This window comes from Pteropus vampyrus, unplaced genomic scaffold, assembly GCF_000151845.1.
Source record: "Pteropus vampyrus isolate Shadow unplaced genomic scaffold, Pvam_2.0 Scaffold58, whole genome shotgun sequence".
NCBI classification, from domain to species: domain Eukaryota; kingdom Metazoa; phylum Chordata; class Mammalia; order Chiroptera; family Pteropodidae; genus Pteropus; species Pteropus vampyrus.
The window spans coordinates 5826098-5850391 of NW_011888839.1; the positions used below are offsets into that span (position 1 = coordinate 5826098).

A 24294-nucleotide genomic window follows, 5' to 3' on the forward strand; every position below is an offset into this window, starting at 1 on the left:
GTTATATAAGAATAGATGTTGCCCGCAATTAAAAGATGCAACTTGACATACTTCTTTTGAAACTGAGTCTGAATAATAAATTTATTGACAGATGTTAAAGTACATGTTGCCTAACCACCAGTCCCTCCTTTTTATTCTTCAGAATGCAGCTAGAATTGTCCGTGCTCTTTTTGAAATTGCTCTGAGGAAACGTTGGCCTGCCATGACCTACAAACTCCTGAATCTTAGTAAAGTCATTGACAAGAGGCTTTGGGGTTGGGCTAGCCCTTTGAGACAGTTTTCAGTCTTACCACCACACATTCTAACAAGATTAGAAGAAAAAAATCTTACTGTGGATAAGCTGAAAGACATGAGGAAAGATGAAATAGGTAAGAAGGAAACAAGAATATTTTAATGTATTATTCTGTGCACATAAAATATTTTACTAGATGTAAAAAAAAAAAAATTATTGTGAATTTTCACATTACTCGAGATTAATTTTTACCATTTTTATGAACTTTCTTTTTCATTTATCTAAATTCAAACAGAAGTCCCTGCAAATTTTATGAAATCACTTGAAAGAATTAGCAATTAAAACAGAGTTTAGATTGTCACACCCTTAAGTTGAGTATTTTACAGATAAAATCTCAGATATAAATTATGAGAATTTGTCATAAAGTTTATTCTCAATTTATTTCTCAATATTTAACTCATTTCAAAGTCTTGTGTTATGTATATCAGCAGTATTACAAAAAAAATTATGTCAACATTAAACTACATTTCTTCAGAGATTCTAATTAAACTTCATCATTACACACATACATATCTTTAAACCCAGTTGTTATCCATGTGTAAATAGCATTTGGCCTTCTGGTTTTTGTTACATAAAATTGAAAAATTATTCCTACATACATTTCCATGTACCTTAATGTTTTGTTGAACAAACATTGATTAAGTAATTTCAAATTCTCAATGGGGTAGACATTACACATGAAGGGTATCAGGCTGAACAGAAATAAGAGAGAGGATTACTGCTGGCAAAGGGTCCAGAGATGTGAAGAGAGGCTGAGATCATTATTTCATTAGTAGTAAGAAGAATACTTCCAACACAGAATGGAAGAAGAGAAGTATCAATAAAAATAGAGAGAAATTAAGGACATTAAATAGAGAAGTTGAAAATACTCACATTGGGGTAACATATTTAAATATTTTATCAGATTAGGAAGATGACTTTAGTTTCAAATTTAAAACATTTTGATTTATTCATAAATGTGCTTTAAAAATTATATTACGAAGAGCCAATACATATAAGAAATATTGATACCATAAAATATCATCTCTTTCCACCCAGTTGCTTGAGCTAGAGTAGGAAAATGTTTACAGTACATCACATCTGTGACCCCTGCCCCTTCCCGGGACTCCTATACATATCTGTATTTCAAAATCTGATCATTTATCAAAATATGTATAAATGGTTAATTTCGTGCTAGATTGACCATATTTAGTATTTTTCTTTATGTTTTCTGGAAATGGGTATGGATGGGTGAGTCGTGTTTTATTACTACAGCTTTTTCCATCGTGGTTATCGAGTTGTGAAATAGACCTTGAATAAAATTAATAGCTGATTTCAAAAAATACTAAATATTTTTATAATGTGTCATAAACTCAGTAAGAGAAAAGAGGAACTGTTTATAGTAGTTTAAACACTATTAAGTCTCAGTAATTTTAAGAACCCTATTAATAGCTGAAGAAACCTTGATACTGGTTTTCAGAGCTATGAATTGCTAATTCAAGTTAACTATTACAAAATATTCAAACATGCCAGGTCAAGAATGTCAACTATTCTACATAGCAAATCATAAAACAGGCAATAAAATCACCTTCTCTGAAATCCCATTTACAAGTCAGATTATATTGCTTTTTTCTGTTGGACACATTTCTTCTATGTGATGTTTTCCTTGCAGGTCACATGCTGCATCATGTGAATATTGGACTCAAGGTCAAACAGTGTGTTCATCAGATTCCTTCTGTTACAATGGAAGCATCCATTCAGCCCATCACACGGACTGTCCTCCGAGTGACGCTCAGTGTCTGTGCCGACTTCACTTGGAGTGATCAGGTAGAAGTGACAGTACCTATCTCAGTGTTAAGCAGAAATGTCTCTGCTGCAGGTTCGATTACACCTCCTTACATCTGTCCTCAATGCATACAGAAAATTGTCTAAAAATATGTATATTAAAGATTCATTAAAAACATTGTAATATTTACCCTAATTCTCAAGAAAACCATGCAGTATATTAATATATTAACCAATGAGAACTCTTCAGAACATCTAGGAAACCTAAAATTTCAACATTAAACAATGACTTAGTGGATTCAACTCACTAGTAGCTTTGTTTAATTCTCTCCTTTCATTTTCTCTAGGTTATCTTCATTTTTGCCATCTATAATTAGTCTGTCATTTTAGCCTACTAAAAATTCAAGATTCTCCATGCTGAGAGTCCTTTTAAATCCTGATGTGTCTCAAACTATCATTCTCTTTTTTTTCTTTACCATTAGACTTGTAGAAAGAGTATTACACATTTCTTCCTAGTCACCTGTTTCTTTTCTGCTGAGATGAACTACTACCTCAGTGATCATCATAATAAATGCTTTTTCTTAGTTACTTTCTTTACTTTCTTGGTTAATTTCTTTACTTCTCTGAACATTCAGCATTATACATAGTCCTTCTTGAAAACGTCCTTCCTTGGCTCCCATCACATTCCTGTTTCTGTTTTTACCCTTCTTTCTTCAATACCTTAGATGTTATTTACATATATGAAGATCCACTCTGGGTTCTCTTTTTCAATCAATATTTTTTAAGGTCTACTTTGTACCAGTTACAGTATAGAGAGTACAGTAGAGTAGAGATTATAGATACAAGGCAAATAAGACTCAGTCCTTTCTTTCAAGAAGCCAGTGGAAAAGACTAGTGAATCAGTAATCGTGGTATAGCAATGCCTACTTTACATGATTATTGTAAGGTCTAGTTATGTGTAAGTAGATACCTTCTGCATTACATGACATTAGTACATCTTTAGGGTAAATGAATTTTATTCAACAGCGTGCTTGAAAATTACTCACCATAGTTCTTACTGAAATCTACCATCGGTCTTAAAGTGTGCTAACCTTTAATTCCTTCAGTTTCCTCATCTGCAAACATTCTAATAATAATTACCTTTCTCACAGAATTTCTGTGAGGACTGGGTGATATAAAATTATATTTAATATTTTTCTACATTAAAAAATTTACATAAAATATAAAGTTATAGTTAACCATAAATTCATATTTCAAGTTTTGTATTTAATAGAATGGTTTTGAAATGCATAAAAGTTTCATTTTTTTTTTTTTTTTAGTTTTCTTCTGTCAGTATCCATAATAAGTCTCCCATAATTTGTTTTAATTTATTAGTAAGATAGAATATTTATTGTTTGTATAGTTAACTCTCTTAGCTAGAATGCTGTTGACTGCAACAATAGAAAATTGACTTGTCTCAAACTGTCTAAGCTAGAAAATATATTATCTTTCGCAATAAAAGGTCTACAGGAAAATAGGCCCTAAAGATGATTGAGTCTTCTGTTTGATCACATCATTCAGGGCTCAGGCCCTTTCCATCCTTTTGCCCTGCTGATGCTGTTACCTACTTCTGAAATGTTTTCATGCTTCTTTGTTCTTATTTAAAGAGAGAGGGAAACACCCAGTTGCACCAGCCCAGAGCATGGGCCATAAGACTCTTCAGTCTGATTGGGCTAGTATTAGTCATATCCTTTACAACAACCTATCGTCAGGGGGAAATCATAAGCTAATTGGCTTATGTTAATCAAAATTATCCCAGGAAACGAGGTCACATTCTCCTGAGTCACATGAAAGAGAGATGAATATTGAATAAGACTGGGTTTTATTATAGAAAAAAAAGAAGAAAAAAAGAGAGGAATGCATATACAACAGATAGTATCTTTCCAATGGAATATTATTTGTCTATAAAACGAAATGAAGTACTGATATACGTATATACTATAATATGAATGACTTTGAAAACATTATAGCAACTGAAAGAAGCCAGTCACAAAAAACCACATATTAAATGATTCCATATATATGAATTGTCCAGAATAGACAGGTCTGTAGAGAGAGATTTTTGACAAGTGTTAGAGGTTGGATGGATAGGGAAAGATAGGTAGTAACTGCTAATAGGTACAAGGTTTCTTTTTGGGGCAATGAAGATGTTCTAAAATTAGATTATGGAATGGTTCCACAACTTTGTAAATACTTTAAAACCATTGAACTCTATACTTTAAACTTTGTTATGTAAAATATATATTAATAAAGCTGTTCAAAAGAGTGGGGAATGGGTGCTGGGTATGCAATCAACAGTATCCCTTACTTGAATTACAAATATATAGTATTAGGATACTATATTTTTTTTTCCTAGGTCCATGGTACAGTAGGAGAACCCTGGTGGATTTGGGTAGAAGATCCTACAAATGATCATATTTATCATTCAGAGTATTTTCTAGTTCTTAAAAAACAGGTAAATATATATGTATGGCTATATCTTTATTATGTTGATATCATAAAGAGAAAATATAAACTAACAATTTTTGCTTTTACCTATTTCTCTATAACTTATAGTGTCATTAAAGCTTTATATACACACACACACATACACACACACACACATATTTCTGTGTGGTTTTAAAAGAAAGCAATAATTAAATGTTATAGTATTGATATATTCAATGTGATTTTATTTTGAGAAATTGAGTTGTAATCTTTATCATGATTTAAGGCATGGTTTCCAGCAGGGTGGAATATCAAATGGGTGGGATAAATAATATAAAAATAATAATAATAAGTTATGGTGTTACATAAACACAGTTCTCTAAATAGTATTGAATCGCTTTGTAAAAAGGACATTCCTTTTTAAATTCTCTGTAAACCCCAAGAGAAAGACTCAGTTTGATGCCAGCATGTCTAACTCTGATACTTTATTTGCAATTTCTCTTTTTATCAATGAGAAAACAAGCTTCAGACTAGGAGCCTTGGGTGGGCAGTAGAGTTTTATAGCAATGTTTTGTTTTCATTGCATTTGTCTTCATGACTACCTTCTATTTAGGCCAGGTGGTTCTGTTTTTCCACTTAAGATAGTGTTAGAATGTAAAGAAAAATATTAAGTAAATAATTTGGTAAAAATTATTTACTTAAGTTAGGTAATGGAATGAATAAAGTTTGGGAAATTCTGATAATGAATCTAATTGGTAACCTTTTAATATCTAATGATATGCATATGTAGATAAGGTAAATTGAATGTAAATTTAACCTTCTGTTATATCAGGTATCTTCAGGAGAGAACAACCCGCAAGTTTCTGAAGTACCTGACTATTTTAGCTATTTAGAAATTTAAGATATCTTCTTTATTTTTTTAGTAAATATTGCTGTAGATACCATTGTCTTAACAATAGACTAATAAGACCTTTATGATGTTAGAATATCCATTTTCATTTTAAACATTATTTCACATTAGGTTATCAGTAAAGAAGCTCAACTACTGGTATTTACAATTCCTATTTTTGAGCCTTTGCCTTCCCAATACTACATCCGAGCAGTGTCTGATAGATGGTTAGGAGCTGAGGCCGTATGTATTATCAACTTTCAACATCTGATTCTACCAGAGAGACATCCTCCTCATACAGGTAACATATTGAGCAGTAATGAATTGTTGATTTTCCAAAATTGTTGTTTTAGTTAATGTCGAAAGTATCTACGCTTTAAAGTCGTCTGAATCCGAATCAAAATCCAACTTATAATAACTAGTGTAATTCCATTGGCTACAGCAACTTTTCATTTGACCAGTATACTTTGATCAGTTGTCTAACAGATCAAAAGTAATTTTTTATAGTAACCATTCCAGTACTGAAGTTTGCATATGGTTTTCATTTTTCTACAAATTGAGGTAGATTTAGTTTTATCCTATAACATGAATGTTTTCCAAATTACTTTGAAAACCCTATCATTCAAATTACTTTCCTGATTGAAAAAGAAAGGTATAGCATTATATTTGGCTTATGTGGAATTCCCCCCAGAAAAGTGTCCAGTGTGTATATCTTACAAATGTGGTAACAGGGAAAAAAGATCTGTAAGTAGTATATAACAATTTATGTTAAGCACTTTTTACCTCTGAAGAATTAAGGATTGTTCTGATTTATTCCTAAGGTATAGTAATCAGTATTGTGCATATTTCCCAGTTATTGTTTAACAGTAGCATTGCATCTTTTCAGAATTACTGGATCTTCAGCCTTTACCGATCACAGCTTTGGGGTGTGAAGCATATGAAGCGCTATACAACTTTAGCCACTTTAATCCCGTGCAGACACAAATATTTCATACACTGTATCACACAGACTGCAATGTTCTACTTGGAGCACCTACTGGATCAGGAAAGACTGTTGCAGCTGAATTAGCCATTTTCAGAGTCTTCAACAAGTACCCTACTTCAAAGGTCTGTTTGAAAGAATCACATGCTTAAATTCAGTTAGAAAAGGTGTTTCATAATCTGTAAACTAACCAGTTCTAAATATACTGGGAGGACTCGGTGAATAGCTTTGGAGATTGGTGGGGGGCAAGGGTGGAGATCAGTATTAGAATAATTGGCTACAGGAAAATTTACCTTAAACTCTGGAGTCCTCTAGTTCAATTTCTAATGTACATATTGGTGCTCACATGTCCTTTCATCATTATAAAATATCTATTATTTTATTGGCAATTTCAATGTAAGATACCTAATTCATAGTTGTATTATAAGATATATAATGATTCATAATCTAAAGCATTTGACTGTGAAGGAAATGCTAATGCTTTAACAGATACCATTTGATGATACCCAAGAAATGTAGATGTAGCTTTTTATTCCACTTTTCTCAAAGTGGACATAACATCATTAGTTATGTAAATAACATGACAAGTCAAATAAGTATTGATTTTAAGCATTCTTGAAATATGAAGCACTCAGTTTTAAAAACATTGTTTTTTTAAGAAAGCGAATCCATGTGCTGTGATTGGAATTATGTGCTATTTTCCTGCTCATTTATAATTTCAGAAATGTTTCAACTTCCTTTTTCAATGATTCCCAGTTAGTGGCTTTTATTCCCTCCTAAGCTTTAAGTTTTCCCACTTTTTAGTCTATTGTGTGATTATTAATCCATTAGAAGTCATGTTAAAACACTAGTAGAGCTCTACTCTAAATTTGAAACATTTTATAAAAGAAAGAATTTTTTTCAGTGAATAATCTGTATGTAAATTTGGATTATAAGACCAGTTTTTTAAAAAAACAACAAAAAGTGGAACACCTAAGATACACAACTGGCATCTTCCATAAAATCTACATTAAAATCTAAACAACCAGACTATTTCTTTTCAGAATTTCACAATTAGTAACTTTTTTTGTGAAAGAGTTATAACTCAGATAACTCTTGATCATAATACCAGGAAAAACTTTTTTCATCTGAACCCTAATTTTCTCTAAAAGATTTCTCATGATTGTTAAAATTTTGTTACATTGTGTTACAAGATAATTTCATTATAAAATACCTTTAAAAAATTACCTTCAATGCTTTTTAGAAAATAAAATTTTCTATGTCAGTATTTTTATGATGTATTATGTCTCTCTCTTACTTTGGATGAATGTATTATATCTCTCTCTTACTTTGGATGAATTAAGTTAATGATTTTTTCTCATTAAAAGTTTAAGTCTTTCTGTATTAAAAGATACATTTAAATCCACACTGTGACATTTTGATAAATTTTATGGAGTTTATCTTTATTTGAACTACTGTCATTATTTTCATGAGAGTCTTTTTGCCCCCCTTTTTAGGCAGTATATATCGCACCCCTAAAAGCCCTAGTACGTGAGAGAATGGATGATTGGAAAGTTAGAATAGAAGAAAAACTTGGTAAAAAGTAAGTTCTTACTTTTTTCAGAAAATATGCTTTGAATAATCTAAAAGGACAAATAAAAGATTTGCATAAAACTCAAATGCTTTTACAATGATTTCCATAGTCTGTTATGTAAAGGTATTGTAACTACTACTAAAATGTTGTCAATATTCTCATTCTTTTAAGATTGAAAAATTCAATTCTTTAAATTATTTAATAGGAATATTTTTATTGGCAAGATAATTTTTTCAAAAATTTTAAATCTCAAACAAAAGAAAAAATTTTTTATGTTATTCAAAAACCACTTAGACGACATTTTCCATGTAAGCAATTTACCAAACAATAAAAATTCTTTGAAGAAAATGACTTTTAAAAATATATTTATATTTACACAAGGTTATTCATTGTAGTATTGTTTTTTAATAGCAAGATTACAGATAACCCAACTGTCCAATAGAGCATTACTAAATAAATTATGGTATATTCAAACAGCACAAAATATTATATCACTCTATAAAAGAAAGAGCTCTTTATATAATGAAGGAATGATCTCTAGAGATACTGTTTAAAATGTTTTAAATAAAGCGTTTTAAATAAAAGGTTTTTAAAAACCTTTTGTTTTCAAAAATGGTGAAGAATATAAATATATGATTGCTTCAGAATGAGAACTGGGTACCTGGAGAATAGACATGTTACAGAGACTGTTCACCACATATTCTTTGAACCATATTAATGTATTACATATTCAAAATAAGTAAAAGTGAAAATTAATAAAAAATAAGTAAAAACTTGGAACACTACACTAGGAGGAAATAATTTTGTCCTTTTTTGTTTTGTTTTTCACGTGTTAGAAATAAAAATTATTGAGTGATTTTCCAAAATTTTGAGTTAGCCTCTAGATTTCTCTTTTTCTCACTATAAAACTGGGATCTGCTCAATGTGAGGTGGCACATATTTGCTGCAACTTTCTTCTTTGTCCTAATATATTTGAATTTGCCTGTAATTTATATAGAAAATTTCAACCTAAGAAATGAAGCTTACACATAACTATATTCTTAATTAATGCCTTCTTTAGTCTTAATAAGTTAACACTTTCCTTCACAAGAAAGATGTTTATTTTAGCATGTGGAAAAGGTGTGAGTTCATCTCTAAAATCACATAGGGCAGAGATTGTGTAAACATAAAGGAAAGTTTTGACACTTTTTTACGTCTGCATAAAAGTTAGATTGTCAGTGTTTTGAATTTATATGTCTTTTATTTTATAGGAGGAAATCATCTTAAAATCCTTAAGAAACATATTTTAGACTCAACTCAGAAAATTTCAGAAAGCAAAGGGAGATAAAGTTGTTTTAAGCATTATAAAATTTTATTTTGAAAGTTATATTTTGCCTTTCCAAGGTCATATGCTACCCGAAAAGTTAAAGAGATCATTTTTATTTCCCTCCAGAGTTATTGAGCTAACAGGGGATGTGACTCCTGATGTGAAATCCATTGCCAAAGCCGACCTTATCGTCACCACACCAGAGAAATGGGATGGAATCAGCAGAAGCTGGCAAAATAGGAACTATGTAAAGCAAGTCACTATTCTCATCATAGATGAGATCCATCTGCTTGGTGAGTACCATTGTATCTGAAACCATTTCACAAATTCGACTCTCATACCTGCATCAGCCGGCAGATCAGGATTTGTTAAAATGATTAATGTGCATTATTTGTATTTCCTAGGGGAGGAAAGAGGCCCTGTTCTAGAAGTCATTGTCTCTCGAACAAATTTCATCTCATCGCACACAGAAAAGCCTGTTAGAATAATTGGACTATCCACTGCATTAGCCAATGCCAGAGACCTTGCTGACTGGCTCAATATTCGTCAGGTATGTAGAAGATTGATAAATTGGGCCTTTAATAATGTGGGCTTAGGTGGCGGCGTGAAGAAGGCACTATAACATTATAAACTTAAATGTAAAAACTGCAAGTAGTTTCTCTGTCATTTTTATGCTAGATGGGCTTGTTCAACTTCCGACCATCAGTACGCCCAGTTCCACTGGAAGTTCACATTCAAGGCTTCCCAGGTCAACATTACTGTCCCCGTATGGCTAGTATGAATAAGCCTACATTTCAAGGTAAGCTTCAGATAGATTCTTGGAATGAATAGCAACCATCTGGTATGGTATCCTCTAAATTTATTCTAAATAATTTGGGTTTCTTTGAAAGGATGATACTGCTCCAGCTTCTACAGATATCTAAAACTATTTACTTCAACTGTTAAGGAATATAAATATATGTTGAATTAATTATTAAAAATGAGATTTATAAATGATAATATGTTTGTAGTAGAATGAATGTATATAATTTTATTTGTTTGTTAAGTTTATTGGGATAATATTGGCTAATACAATTATCTAATTTTCAGGTGTATATTATAATTTCACATCTGTATACTCCATTGTATGTTTACCACCCAAAGTCCAGTTTCCTTCAGCTACCATATATTTGATCCCCTTTACCCACTTTACTCTTCCCTTACCCCCCCTATATTTGACCCCTTTTATCTCATCTATCTCCCCTCTCCTGCCCCACCCCTTACCCTCAGATAACCACTAGTCTATCGTCCATGTCCATGAGTCTCTGTTTGTTTGTCCTGTTCATTTGATGCTTTTAGGTTTATATTCTCACATATAAGTGATATCATGTGATTTTCAACATTTTCTGTCTGGCTTATTTTGCTTAGTATGATTATTTCAAGGTCCATCCATGTTGTCACAAATGGCAGTATTTCTTTTCTTCTTATGGCTGAGTAATATTCCATTGTATATATGTACCACAGTTTCTTTAGCCAATCATCATAGGACACTTCAGTCGCTTCGATGTCCTGGCCACTGTGAATAATGCTGCTGTAAACATCGGTATGCAAATATCTTTATGGATATGAGTTTTCAGGTCTTTGGGGTAAATACCCAGTAGAGGGATTGCTGGATCATATGGTAGATCGATTCTTAGTTTTTTGAAGAATCTCCATACTGTTTTCCATAGTGAATGTACCAATTTGCAGTTCCACCAACGGTGTACAAGGGTTCCTTTTTCTCCACATTCTCTCTAACATTTGTTATTACTTGTCCTGTTGATTATAGCCATTCTAACAGGTGTGAGATGGTATCTCATTGTGGTTTTGATTTGCATTTCCTTAATAGCTAGCGATGTTGAGCATCTTTTTATATATTTGTTGGCCATTTGTATACCTTCTAGGGAGAAGTGTCTGTTCAGGTCCTCTGCCCATTTTTTGATTGGATCATCTGTTTTTTTTTTGTTGTTGTTGAGTCGTTTGAGTTCTTTGTATATTTTGGATATTAGGCCCTTATCGGAGGCGTTGCTTGCAAATATATTTTCCCATTCGGATGGTTGTCTCTACCTTGTTGATGGTTTCTTTTGCTGAGCAGAAGCTTTTCAGTTTGATGTAGTCGCATTCATTTATTTTAGCTTTTACATCTCTTGCCTTTGAGGTCAAATTCATAAAATCCTCTTTAAGTCCAAGGTTCTTGAGTTTAGTTCCTATGTTTTCGTCAATGCATTTTATTGTTTCAGGTCTTATATTCAGGTCCATAATCCATTTTGAGTTAATTTTTGTGTGTGGTATAGACAACAGTCTAGTTTCATTCTTTCACAGGTGGCTTTCCAGTTTTCTCAGCATCATTTATTGAAGAGGCTTTCCTTTCTCCACTGTATATTTTTGGCTTTTTTGTCAAAAATTATTTGCCCATGTAAATATGGGTCTACTTCTAGACTCTCGATTCTGTTCCCCTGGTCCGTGTGTCTGTTTTGCAGCCAATACCTATAATTTTAAATAGTAATCAAGTCAATCTAAAAATCTATTAAGGTGTTTTCTTATGGTAGTACCTTGAACAAATGATAGATCATAGCCACAGCAAAAACAAAGTCACATCATCTTTATTTTTTTACCAGAAACCACAAAACTTACTAAATAAGTTCAGTACTTTTTTTGCTTCTGTTTCTGTATTTTGTTTTTTTTCTCTTTCTAACAAATTAGGAAAGCAGGAAAGATTTAAGAATAACATTCTTATTTTATAAAGATATGTTTTGTTTAGGCTGCATAAGGAAATTTACTACATCAATTAAAAATAAGCTTCAAAATAAATTCTCTAATGTGAACTGCTGTTGATTGTGAGGTGACAGTTGTGAGGTGACTTTTTAGCTGCTGTAATTAGCCTTATGACAGAAGCAAAGTATTGATTGTGAACTAGAGACCATTCTTGGCAGTTCAGATTATTTACACCTCCACAGAAGCATTGTACAAAATCACTAATGAACAATAAATCTGCTGTGAGCTGTTCAGGCACACCTGTTCTTGCAGCAGCAAAAATCCATTAAATGTTCAGGTTTAAAAAAGACAGATTCATTCATGATTATGTGTACAAATGATACCAATATTGTACTAATATGTGTATTTTAAACATTGTGTAATATTGTACTTAAATATTATATAATATGATTTATCAAAGCATTGCCATTTATATTCTGTAATCTGGTAAACTGTGAATGAGAAATAAGATGTTATTTTTCATAATATGTATTGTTGAGATTGCTTATATATATTTAAGGAATGTCTGATTGCATATCAATGATTGAAATGAAGCATTTTGTGCTTCACATTTACAAAATCAATAGTAAATAACTGAAATACAAGTATCTCTGGCTGTTTTAAGAGAGCTGGGTAGACATAAGTGTAAATTTTACTTGCGCCATTTTACCATTATTTTGAAGCCTCTGTATAGCAAAGAAACGTCCTTTTCAGTTAGGTCGAATGATTTATGGGGCTCTTTAACGTGTTTTTTTGTTTGTTTGTTTGTTTTCTTGGTTTTTTTTTTTAGTCTCAAGACCCAGTTTTCAAACTACTAAATTCTGTCTTGTCAACTATCCATGTGCCATCACGCCGATACAGATTCAGTCACGGTGTTCTCTCCAGCTCTCGTCTATACTCTCTTATCTTCCCACTTGAAACCTTACACATATGTTTTTAGAAAAAGAGGAAAACGTTATTCTGGCTTATCTCTTACTATTTTAGTGATATGAACTCTTAATTTTCCATGTACTGGTAGCAGGACAAAAATAAAAGGAATTTTTTTGTGGCTCTTCTTAGAGAGGTTTCATCACCCTGCAGAACTTGACTCTCTCCACAGTTAACTGTAATATCATTTGTTAGGCAAGCAGAAACATAACTCAGAAACAGAAAATACAACCTAAGATTTTGTATCTAAATACAGCTATTAATGGAGAATCTCAGCTTTTAAGTATCATCTTCCTCAGCAGCTCAGAACAGAACTGGGAGCTGACAAAGTTAAATATTCCCTGCCCCAGGCAATAAGTTCCCTTAGGTAGGTCCAGGGACCTTTCCTTTACTATCTTTTCTTAAATATGCTGTTAGATCCATCTAGTAGTTCAAATAATGCTAAATTGCAGAACCAAATTAAGAATTCACTTAAATCATGTACAACATTAGCTTCCATGTATCTATTTGATAACCTAATAAATTCAGATTCCAGTGTAAGTGGCTTACCATTTTATTTTCCACAACTTTTCAACAGCAATTAGAAGCCATTCTCCAGCCAAACCTGTTTTGATATTTGTCTCATCGAGACGTCAAACTCGTCTTACTGCTTTGGAATTGATAGCCTTTCTGGCTACGGAAGAAGATCCAAAGCAGTGGTTGAATATGGATGAAAGAGAGGTAAGCAGTATATTTTATCTCTCCTACACATACTTGTCAGATTAATTGTATTATAGTGTAATGTAAATTACATATTTAATTATGTTTAGTTTTCAGCTATACTAAAAGGTTAGTGCAATGTTACGGAAATTTGGAAAAAAATAAAGGAAAGAAGAAATGCTTAATACCGTCACCTTAACACTATTAATATTTTTATGTATTTTCTTCTAGTATTTTTCCATTAAATATTTATTTTTATATTCATTTTATCCCCATATTTCTTCCTTTTAACATAATCGCCTGTGTATATTTTAATATTCAACTAATTTTTCATAATATTTGGGTGTTCACTGCCCTCTAGGAACTTATAATCAATTTTGTAAAATTAAATTTTTATAAAATATATAATACCGTGACCATTTTTAAAAATTTAGAAAGCTAAGTATGTAAAAATTAAAAGCTGTTTTTATCTTTTAGCTAAGTAATAGCCATCATTAAAATTTTATGCAATTATAATTTTTTTGTCAATGTAATTATATTCTATTATGTAGCCATTCCATTATTGTTTTCTGCTATACTTAAATAGTCATGCATCTTTATTACTATAGGGTTTTTTAATTAGAATTATTTCCTCAGAGTAGAGTTCTAAGTTTAAAATTAATAGATCAAGTAATTTGGACATTTTTGTAACTTTTTATGATTACTTTCCAAAAAGGCCATACCACCTGATATTGTTAATATTGATGTATGAAATATCAGCAGTATATGAGAGTGACAGTTTTACTACATCCTCATTTGTTATAATTTATTGATATATGATAGATAAAATGTTCGTTCTTTTAATGCTTTAATGTATGCTTTGATTTTTGTGTACTTGAACTTTTTTTCATATATATATTTAGTAATTGTCTTCTTTTTCTCTCTTTTATTTCTTCATTCCTTTGGGCTTTATCTGTTGCAGGACAGCATTTTTATTATATATTTGTATGGGCCTTAGCCAATTAAAAAAATATATACATATATAAAATTTTATATATCATTTTTCTCATCTATATTTCTATATAAATGTGTATATATATGCACACACATATTAATCTTTCATCTGCTTTATTGGTTAATTGTTCTAGTTTATCGGATGTCTTTATTTTACTAGCTTTTTACAAATAGAAGATTTTTGATTTTATATGATACAGTCTGTTAACATGATTCTTTGTGATTTCTTCTACTACCTCTAAATGTAGATATTCCTCCTCCCTCCATAGATTTATATTTGGTATATATATATCTATTATAGTATCCAGTTACAACAGTTTGTATTTCCCCCCACTTCTACTTCTCATGACTCATTTAGGGTTAGTAGACATGTTGGATATTACTGTGTATATTATAGTAATATGTTAACAAATATTAGTTAACTGATAATAGTTAACTAATATTTCAAAATGTTCTTACATAGGACTACAGATTATCTTATTTACTAACAAGTAGCAGACCTCAAAATTAATTTCATGTAAAACGTGTCATGTGACTCCTTGATGTAGAGTGAAAGCTATCATTTTATCTTTCAAGTTTCACCATTACTTACTTGATTTTACTTGTCTATGTATACTAAATATTTATACAAGATAATAATTTAAAATCAAAATAATTTTGTCAAAATGTTTCTTGTCCTGTGTTATTTACTTGGCGTGCCCCAATAATCACCCTGTTATGTCTAAACAATATCTTGACTTAGGCAAATGCTGAAAAATAAATGTCTGGAATATTGACAGTTTAGTTTATCTTCAACATCGATCTAGGCTTAAATTGTTCTATTCCTAAAAGTGTTTCAAATGGAGACTTTTCTTTGAAGTCAAGGTACAAAGTACATACCTATTAAAGACATTTTGGGATGTTTGCTTGAAGTATGTACATAGAGGCTGTGCATTTAGCACATATGTGCCTCACATTAACCTTAAATGTGAACCTCATGTGCTCGTCCCAGCTACAATATAACTCTAGTACTTTTCTTCCATTTTAATATACAAAACATAAGGAACTATGGACAGCTCAGCCGTTGTATAAAATCACTGCTCTGTTTTGTGTTTTTTTATCAACACAAAAATTTATCACAAAGCCTAATTATAAACCATGGAATTTACGTGCATAGTTTCTGCTGTTTTGTAAAGAATTTCACTGCCATAAATGGGACAGCTAGAAATTATGTCATTTTGTTTCACCAAGCCCATCTCAAAATGAAGATAACTCGGACTCTGTTTCATTACTGCCTCTAAAAGCAATCACCTTTAAAATAAAAATTTCAGTGGGTTTGCAACTGATTACAATGCAAATTAGATCTGATTATACCAAAACTTACTATAAAGCAGATGTTTCTATTGTTGAATCCCCTAAAATAATTAACTTGAAATAGGAGGACTTTTTAGCACTTAATCTTTGTAAGAATTTCTTTCCACAACATCCTGGGCTGGAAGTTTAGTGCTATTCCTGTTGCTGCTTTTTGTGCAGTATCAGATTGGTTTTCTGTGGCAGGACATAGGTACTCTGAGTAGGACACTAGTGTTGACAGCTTGAGCATTCTAAGGTAAGGATGCAGGTTAAGCACAGAAGCAATTATCCTGGCAGCTGTGGAGCAGAGTACCTGTGGAATAGAGCAGCATCAAAATCATCCTGCAGTTGAATAGCATTAAGTTAGGAAGTGTCTCTAGATATGGTGGTAGAAGGGAAGGGGACAAAGAAAGAAAGAAAAGAAAACTAGTGCAATTCTGAAGAAGATGGAAAGAATATGAGTAAGGAAGAATATACATGTTCTATTATGTTATTTAGCAAAAGTAAGATGAGTTATCCTACTATCTTCTTAACCCAGGAAACTCTTAAAGTAAAGTATTAGGACACAGAAAGACTCCTTCGAGTATATTATTGTTGTGAAATTACATTGCAGCGTTAAGAAATCCCGAAAGTTATCTTTCATATTTGACATTATGAAGACTTCTTGCAGTGATTTCAAAAGTTCATGGGCACATACTGCCATGTCATTTAGATTCTCGGTTTGACAGCCACCATTTCCACCAATAACCTCAGACTGTTGTTGGGTCTTTGCATCACTCTCTCAAGCTTCAACTCAAAGATGGAAAGGCCCAAATGCCTGAGCTTTTGTCACCAGCATGCAGCGGGAATAGGACTATCTCTTCCCCTCTTTGGCCTCTCTTGTAGGAAATGTTCAGTTACTAGCTACAAATAGCAAAGGTCTGCTATATTCTTTAGCTAGCCAAATCCATGCATCCACCATTCTCTCCATACCTACACTTAAAAAAAAAAAATCTCCTAAAAATGCAATTCTTGCTCATATATTCCCAATCCACTCATTTCTCCCCAAGGGAAACTACTGAAAATTTCATCATCGACTCCATTAGTCTTAGATCTCTTGGTTATATCCAGACACCCTCTGGTTCTTTTGCAATCCTGTCTCAATATTTCTCTAACTAGTAACTAAATTATAAAGTTACCCACAATAATCACATGCCGTATTTAACAGTGGAGGGTAGGGAGAAGAAAGAGAAGCAAAATTAGTTAAAATATATAAAATATGTTACTTAAAATATTAGTGTGTATATGAGATAGCAAGGAAGCAAGGGTAGAGGCCACAGTGTTTGTTTCTGCAACTGCTCAGGGGGTCAGACCTACATCTCCAGTTCATCACCTGTACACTTCTTCAACCAGCTCCTACGCTAACTAATATTCTTTATCCCGTGAAGTAACCAAAACCCACATTACTGAAACATTGGTAATTGGATTTTTATAGAGCTTTGCTCTGATTAATTTTTTGAATGGATACAGTAGTGTGAAAATATTTCTCTGCGGTCTATCCAAATTTTCTCTCCCCTTAGTGTGGCAACAGCCCACTTTCTTCATCTGGATCAGTCAACTAAATTATACTATGACCACATTTTGCTTGTCCACTCTGTAGCTTGAGAGCCCCAAATGGCCATGTGGCTGTTTCAGCTTCTAAGTAAAGTGTAAAATCTCTTGGCTATTAAGCCTCCAAACTAGCAGAGCTAGTTATAGGGAAAGGAAACAAAACTTTTCCAAGTGGTTTATTAGCAGCAATTGCAAAAGACATCCATACACATCGACTCCTTGGTTCCTGGAACTATACATTCTGGCAGTAAGAAAAATAGTATCATCTAATGATTACTAGTTCAGAGCATACACCTCATCCTACAGAATAGCACTCCAGCCTTGCCAAAGTATGTCTCTCAGCTGAGTCATTAATCATAAAGCCAGCTTTTTCTGAGTAATGAGTGACATAGTGAGACCAGTGGATCCCATAGCATCCATTGTCTTATTAATCTTTATGAAATGAGTTCCTCAGTCAGAAACATTATTGTATGGGATATCATAATGATGTGTAAGACATTCAGTAATCCTACTTGAGGTTACTGGCAGAACCTGATAGGCAGGAAAAGAGAATCAAATTCCAGTGTCCATTTTAGATATCATCCTAAATAGATATCCCTTCAGTAACCAAAAGTGTCAAATATAGTCTTCATACTACCAAATAGCTCTCTGGTCCCACAGGTAAGGTACTTCATAATGGTCCAGGGTTGTTTGCATTGGTGGCATGTTAGGCACTGAGCAGTAGCAGTAGCTGGATCTGCCTGAGGAAATGAAACTCCTTATTTATCCCATGCATAGTCTTCATCTCTTCCATCATTGTGCCACTTAATATATGAACCCATTGCACAAAATACCGAGGCCTGGGAGAGAGGCTGCCTGATTATCTTCAGAGGTGGTCATTTTGCCCACTTGACTATTAACAGCATTTCACACACTGCTGTTAACTTTTTGATAAGCATCTTCATAAGATATAGGTAGTCCGTCATTCTGGGACCAGTCTAAAAGTTCATCCACATAAAACTTCTGGCTTTCTCACCACATGTCCTCCAGTAGCACTCTTGCCAAGCTCCTGATCATTTGGCTAATCCAGTAACTATAGAGCAGAATATGGATCATCAGTTCACATCATCTGTACTTTGCAACAAAGTGACAGGGAAATACTTGACATTCAGCTTTTACTTCTTTCCTTGGAGTCATCCTTGAAAGAGGATGTAATACCACATCAATGTACTTCATATGGTGCCACCATCTTATTTAACCATTTGTAATTTGTTATTTTCTACTCCCTTAGTCAGCTTCACATAAGAAGTACTACATGGGGCCTAGGTAGGTTGAATAGGGATAGTATGGCAAGAATAGTCACACACATGTAGTGTTCATGAATTACTTTTCATGATATTCTTCCATCTGGTCCTTTTACTTCAACTAATGATGTACTACTGCTAGACATACCTAAATACATAACTAAATAGATCAGATAACATCTAGCGCATGATCAGAATCTTCAGGTGCAAGGTTACGTGGTATCACATAGTCAGGCATTCTTTCTCTCCTCTCCTTTAAAAAATATCCATAAAATAATAATTCGCTAACTTAAATCAATACATAACTCTTACCAGATTTTGTAAAGTATTCATTTATTTAACATTTGTTGAATGTCTACAACTTACCAAGCATTGTGCTGGCCGACTGATCCCAATTCTCACAGAGCTTAAGTGAAGAAAATATAAATTTTAATATGTATATGTATGATTAAACAAATTAATATCAAAATTTGAAAATTGCTGTGAAGGAAACCAATAAGAAAGGAAATAGAATTAGGAGATGGGAGGTTTCTTTAAATAAAATAATGGTCAGAGAAGACTTCTCTAAGGAGAAGACATTTTAAGTTGAGAACCAAAACATAAGAACACGCTAGCAATACCAAGAGAGAAGATAACAGCATTTCAGGCGAAAGGAACAGCATTTCAGGCGAAAGGAACAGCATGCTAAACGAACTGAGATCAGTTCAGCTGGAGCAGATTAAACTAGGTGGAGAGTGGCACCAGTTAAGTTTGAGAGACAGACAGAAGCCAGCTCTTACAAGGTCTTAGACCCATGCTTAGGGAGCTTGAGTTTTAATTCTAAGTACTATGGGAAGAGAGTCATTGATTCACTTATTAAACAGACATTTATCGAGCTCCTTCTTTGTGTTAGGTAAAATTCCCATCTTATGAAGTCAACATTCTAGTTATGATGTGGTAGATAATAGACATATGTCTACTTGTGATAATTCATGTGGAAAAAAAGAATAAAAGGGTAAAAAGAATAGAGAGTGCTGAGAGTGGTAGTAAAATGTCATACATTAATATAAGTAGAGAATACCTCTCTGATGAGGGTATCTTTGAATGGAGAATTGAAGGAAGCAAAGTAGCAAGCCAAGGAGGTTTCTAAAGGAGGGATGTTCCAGGACATTAAAAGGTGATAGGCTACACAAATTGCATAACGCAATTTACATTTTAAGACCACTTTTGCTGTTTAGTGGAAAGTGGACTGAAGTAGATGTAAGTGGAATTGATGGTGGTGACCTAGGGGTCACGTAGGGTGATAACAGTGGGAAAGGAAAGATATGTTTTGGGCTAGATTCAGTAGTACTTTATAATAGACAGTGTATGGAAGTTGAGGGAAAAAAAAGAATCAAGAATGGCTCCACACTTAACTCTAAATATTTGGGTAAATAATGGTGTTATGCATTAAAATGGAGAGAACTGAGAGTATAGAATGGAAAGGAAGGAGACAGATTTAAGCTAAAAAAATTATATTTTGGACATGTTAATTCATATGTCTGAAATTTTCAAGTGAAGATTTCAAGGCAATTAAATGAAGGAAGTCTGTAAAACCCACAGAGGATGTGAGATGAACATATGAACTTGGGAGCATCATGATAGAAGCTGCCTTTAAACTCAGGTGAGTACCTGAGACCCTAAGACAGAGAGTGTGGAGAATCAGAGGGCAGGCCTTATGGGGCAGGCTCTCTTACGGTGAGCTTAGGCAGAAAATGAGGAGCTGGTAAAAATCACTGCAAAAGTGATGCCAGTGAGAACGAGTGTTCTGAAACACTGTAGAAGAGACGGTTTCGGGAAGGAAGGAGTGCTCGACTGCATCAGATGTTAATGGAGTTAGTGATATAACAGCAGAGAAACACGCATGAGATTTGGCACTTGGATGTCCTGGAAGAACTTGGCAAGCAGAGTCAGTGACATGTTGTGAACAGAAGCCAGTTTGGAATGAGTTGAGGTAAATGGGTGGGAGGGAACGGAAATGGAAGCAAATAGGATATACAACTCCTTCTAGAATCTTTACTGTGTAATTTAATTAATGTTAAAATTTAGCACCTAACAAGTATGGTCTGTTGGTTTCCGCCAGATATTCTGCAGTCTGGTCCTACATGCAAGGATGAACAGTGCTAGGATCTGGATGCTTGCCAACTTGCACTAACAGATAAAAGAGCAGAGGGAACTCCCTTTCTTCTGAGTGGCTTTACTGATTGAAAGCTCGGAATAGTGCCGTCGTTTCGTCACTCACACCTTGGATGAGGTGTCACATCTAGGGTGGAAAAGCAGAACCCTGGCTGAATATCAGACTGTTTTTTAGTCTTGCTTACATTTTCCGTCTCTATTCCTCCATCTTACCAGTTAGCAGGGTTACCCTTTTTGCCTCCACACTATTAAATAAGGTCCAGGTAGCTAAAAGAAGAGCATGTCAAAGAGAACTTTTTTTTTGTCCTTAAAAGTGGGGATGAATTAGAGTTCTATAAGGCCTTTTATCCTAAAGACCCTGCACCAAAATATGTAAGTTGTGTTCTAAAGTGTGCAGTACCACTAGAAGATAGATGGGTGGAAAGAATCTGGAGAGGGAATAGCTTTCTGACTGGAGCAAGATGTGGAAGGAATACAGATAGAGGTAACATGAAAATCAGAGGAGTATGGAAGATAAAAGTTCCTTGGAACAACAGTATAGTTAAACCTTGTTAGTCTAAACTAATTAGCCAGAAGACTCATTTAAATTACAGTAGTCCTCCCTTCTCAATGACTTTGCTTTCCGAGGTGTTGGTTACTCACAGTAACCACCGTCAAAATATATTGCATGGAAAATTCCAGAAATAAGCAATTCGTAAGTTTTAAATCGTAAGTTTTAAATGTTCTGAGTAACATGATGAAATCTTATGCTGACCTACTCTTTGTCCAGTGTGTCAATGCTGTATACTCTCCCCAGTTATCAAATCAACTGTCACAGTATTGCAGTGCTTGTGTTCAAACAGTCCTTATTTTACTTAATAATGGTCCTGGAGTGCAAGAGTAGTGATGCTGGCAATTCAGATATGCTAAAGAGAAGCTGTAAATACTTCCTTTTTAAAAACGTATCAGTAACATATATACAATGAAATACTACTCACCCATAAAAAAAAAAAAGATGAAATATTGCCATTTGCAACAACATGGATGGATCTTGAGAGTATCATGCTAAATGAAATAAGTCAGAAAGAAAAGAGTGAAGTACTACTTCCTTTATGTTAAAGGTTTGTATGTATCGGAAAAAAACATACTGTCCCTGGTTTCAGTCATCCACTGGGGAGTCTCGTAACTTATCCCCCATGGGTAAGGAGGACTACTGTACATTGGATGTTTTTAAAGAATGTGCTAATTAATAATTTTACACAATGCTTCAAAGTGAATTTATGAAAATTGTGTAGCATAGGTGCCCAAAAAGAGTACTTTCATGAGAAGTAAGATTGGTATTATCTGCACATGCTTAATGCTGAGGAATTTTTAGATATTTGAAAAGTTTATCATCTTAAGCTAAACCTAACTCATCCAATCTTATTACAAGTAATGCTTCATAGACTTACAAATGAACTATAGTCTAGCTTTACTCAAAATTATCACAAATTCAGATTCGGTGGTTTCTACTAATGACATTTTGCTATAGTTCTGTGGGGTTTTTTACCCATTTGCTTTTTCATTCGGCATATTTAGATTGACCTCTTTCTATAGGTAAGAATTTAGTACCAGGCTTTGAAGATGGACTTTGAGAATGTTGACTATGAGAAATTAATTTGAGTTTAATTCAGGGCAACTATATTTTCAACTCTAAGGATCTGGTTTTGTTGTTTTTAATCAAACTAAAGTAGATTTGGCTTATACAAAAGTCACACCTCAAGTGATTTTTGTTTTGATCAGGCCTCAGACCTCTTTAACAACTGACTAGTAAAGCAACTATTAGACTCAGAATATTAACTGTCAAAATAGACATTATCTACAGATTTGCTGTATTTGAATTCATTTGGGCCTCGTGGAATAGTTGTATAATTAAGAACAGCTGTAAGACAGGAGGCTATTCATTTTTTCTTTGCCTGTGATAATAATCATGCATGTCCTCTTGAAGAGAGAAGCAAAGCTCTTATTATGCTTAGTAATAATGGGTATGTTTAGAGTGCTTTATAGTTAACTAAAGGCTTATATTATCTCATTTAATCATGAATTCTTGGAAGATTGTTTGTTATCCCAATTTTACAGCTACAGAAACTGAAACAAAAGAATTAAGTGATTTGCTCATTATCACAAAGCGAATAAGTGGAGCTTTGGAACTTAAAATCAGGGCGGCTGACTCAGAGTCTGTCTTCTTTCACTCCGCCACACAGTAAATGAAATTATACACAACATACTGAGTAGGGAAATTAGAAAAGTCAAAGTGAGAGTGTGTGTAATTTGACATGGATGGAAATACAATAAAGCAGAGTAGAGTCAGTAGCTAAAATATCAAACACAGGCAACCAACAAGAGCTGTGCTATTCGAAATACTAAGAGATGATGTTTTAGTTTATAACAGATAATTTTAGATATTTTTCATTTTGAGGCATAGAAGGGGAGACACTCAATAAAGAATACATAGATTTGCAAATTATCTGCATAGAGTTCTCCAGCTGTGTGACTTTAATATATTACTCATTACTTTAAATCTTACCTGTTTTTTGCATAGAGCCTAAAACAGTGAGGCCCAACCTTAAGACAAATGAATGATGCCATTACTTTGAGTAGTTATTTGAATATCCTTCTCATTCATATGGTGATAAGAGAGTAGCATTGTGATTGAGAGCTTGGACTCTGGGGTTAGGCTTCCTGGGTTCAATTCTGACTGCTCTTTACAAGCTACCTGACCTTCATGGGGTGTTTAACCTCTGACCTTATCCTTTCATCTATAAAAGAATAATAATAATCCTAACCTCACAGGATTGTTGTGAGGATTAAATGCATTAATACATTTAATGTACTTGGAACAGAATTAAATGTTAAATAAATGTTAATGTTTATTTCATCGAATAATACCTTATAAACAGGTTCTTTTTGCTGAAAGCTTTGTGGTAAAATTTGATCGTATTTTTATAACCTTTTGTTTGTTATCCTTCTTTAATTCATATTACTATAGTATTTGTTCATTTAAAATGATGCTACTTTAGGAAATTAATTTTATAATGTTCCTTTCATCAGTTTTCTCTGCATTTTAAAAGCTTTTCAATATGTGGAAATGCTCTCCAAGGATGTCTTGGAATCTCAACTCTCCAAAAAAAATGGAAATAAGCATAAAAAATATACTCAAAAATAAATATGAAGCACTTACACTGGGATAGCATAGTGAATCAAATTAGAAACATTAATAAAGAAAAATTTTTAATATCTTACAGTCCAGTTTT

General features: G+C 33.2%; 1 protein-coding gene across 1 annotated transcript in view; it reads left to right on the plus strand.

Annotated features, from left to right (window-relative positions):
- ASCC3 (activating signal cointegrator 1 complex subunit 3) overlaps nt 1-24294 on the plus strand; it is a 266182-nt gene that overhangs the window by 167024 nt on the left and 74864 nt on the right. The window contains exons 22-30 of the mRNA XM_011360723.2: nt 1944-2098; nt 4452-4550; nt 5544-5712; nt 6298-6518; nt 7890-7975; nt 9399-9565; nt 9677-9822; nt 9951-10071; nt 13549-13691. Coding sequence (XP_011359025.1) covers nt 1944-2098; nt 4452-4550; nt 5544-5712; nt 6298-6518; nt 7890-7975; nt 9399-9565; nt 9677-9822; nt 9951-10071; nt 13549-13691 — 1307 coding nt within the window. The remainder of the gene's footprint in view (nt 1-1943; nt 2099-4451; nt 4551-5543; nt 5713-6297; nt 6519-7889; nt 7976-9398; nt 9566-9676; nt 9823-9950; nt 10072-13548; nt 13692-24294) is intronic.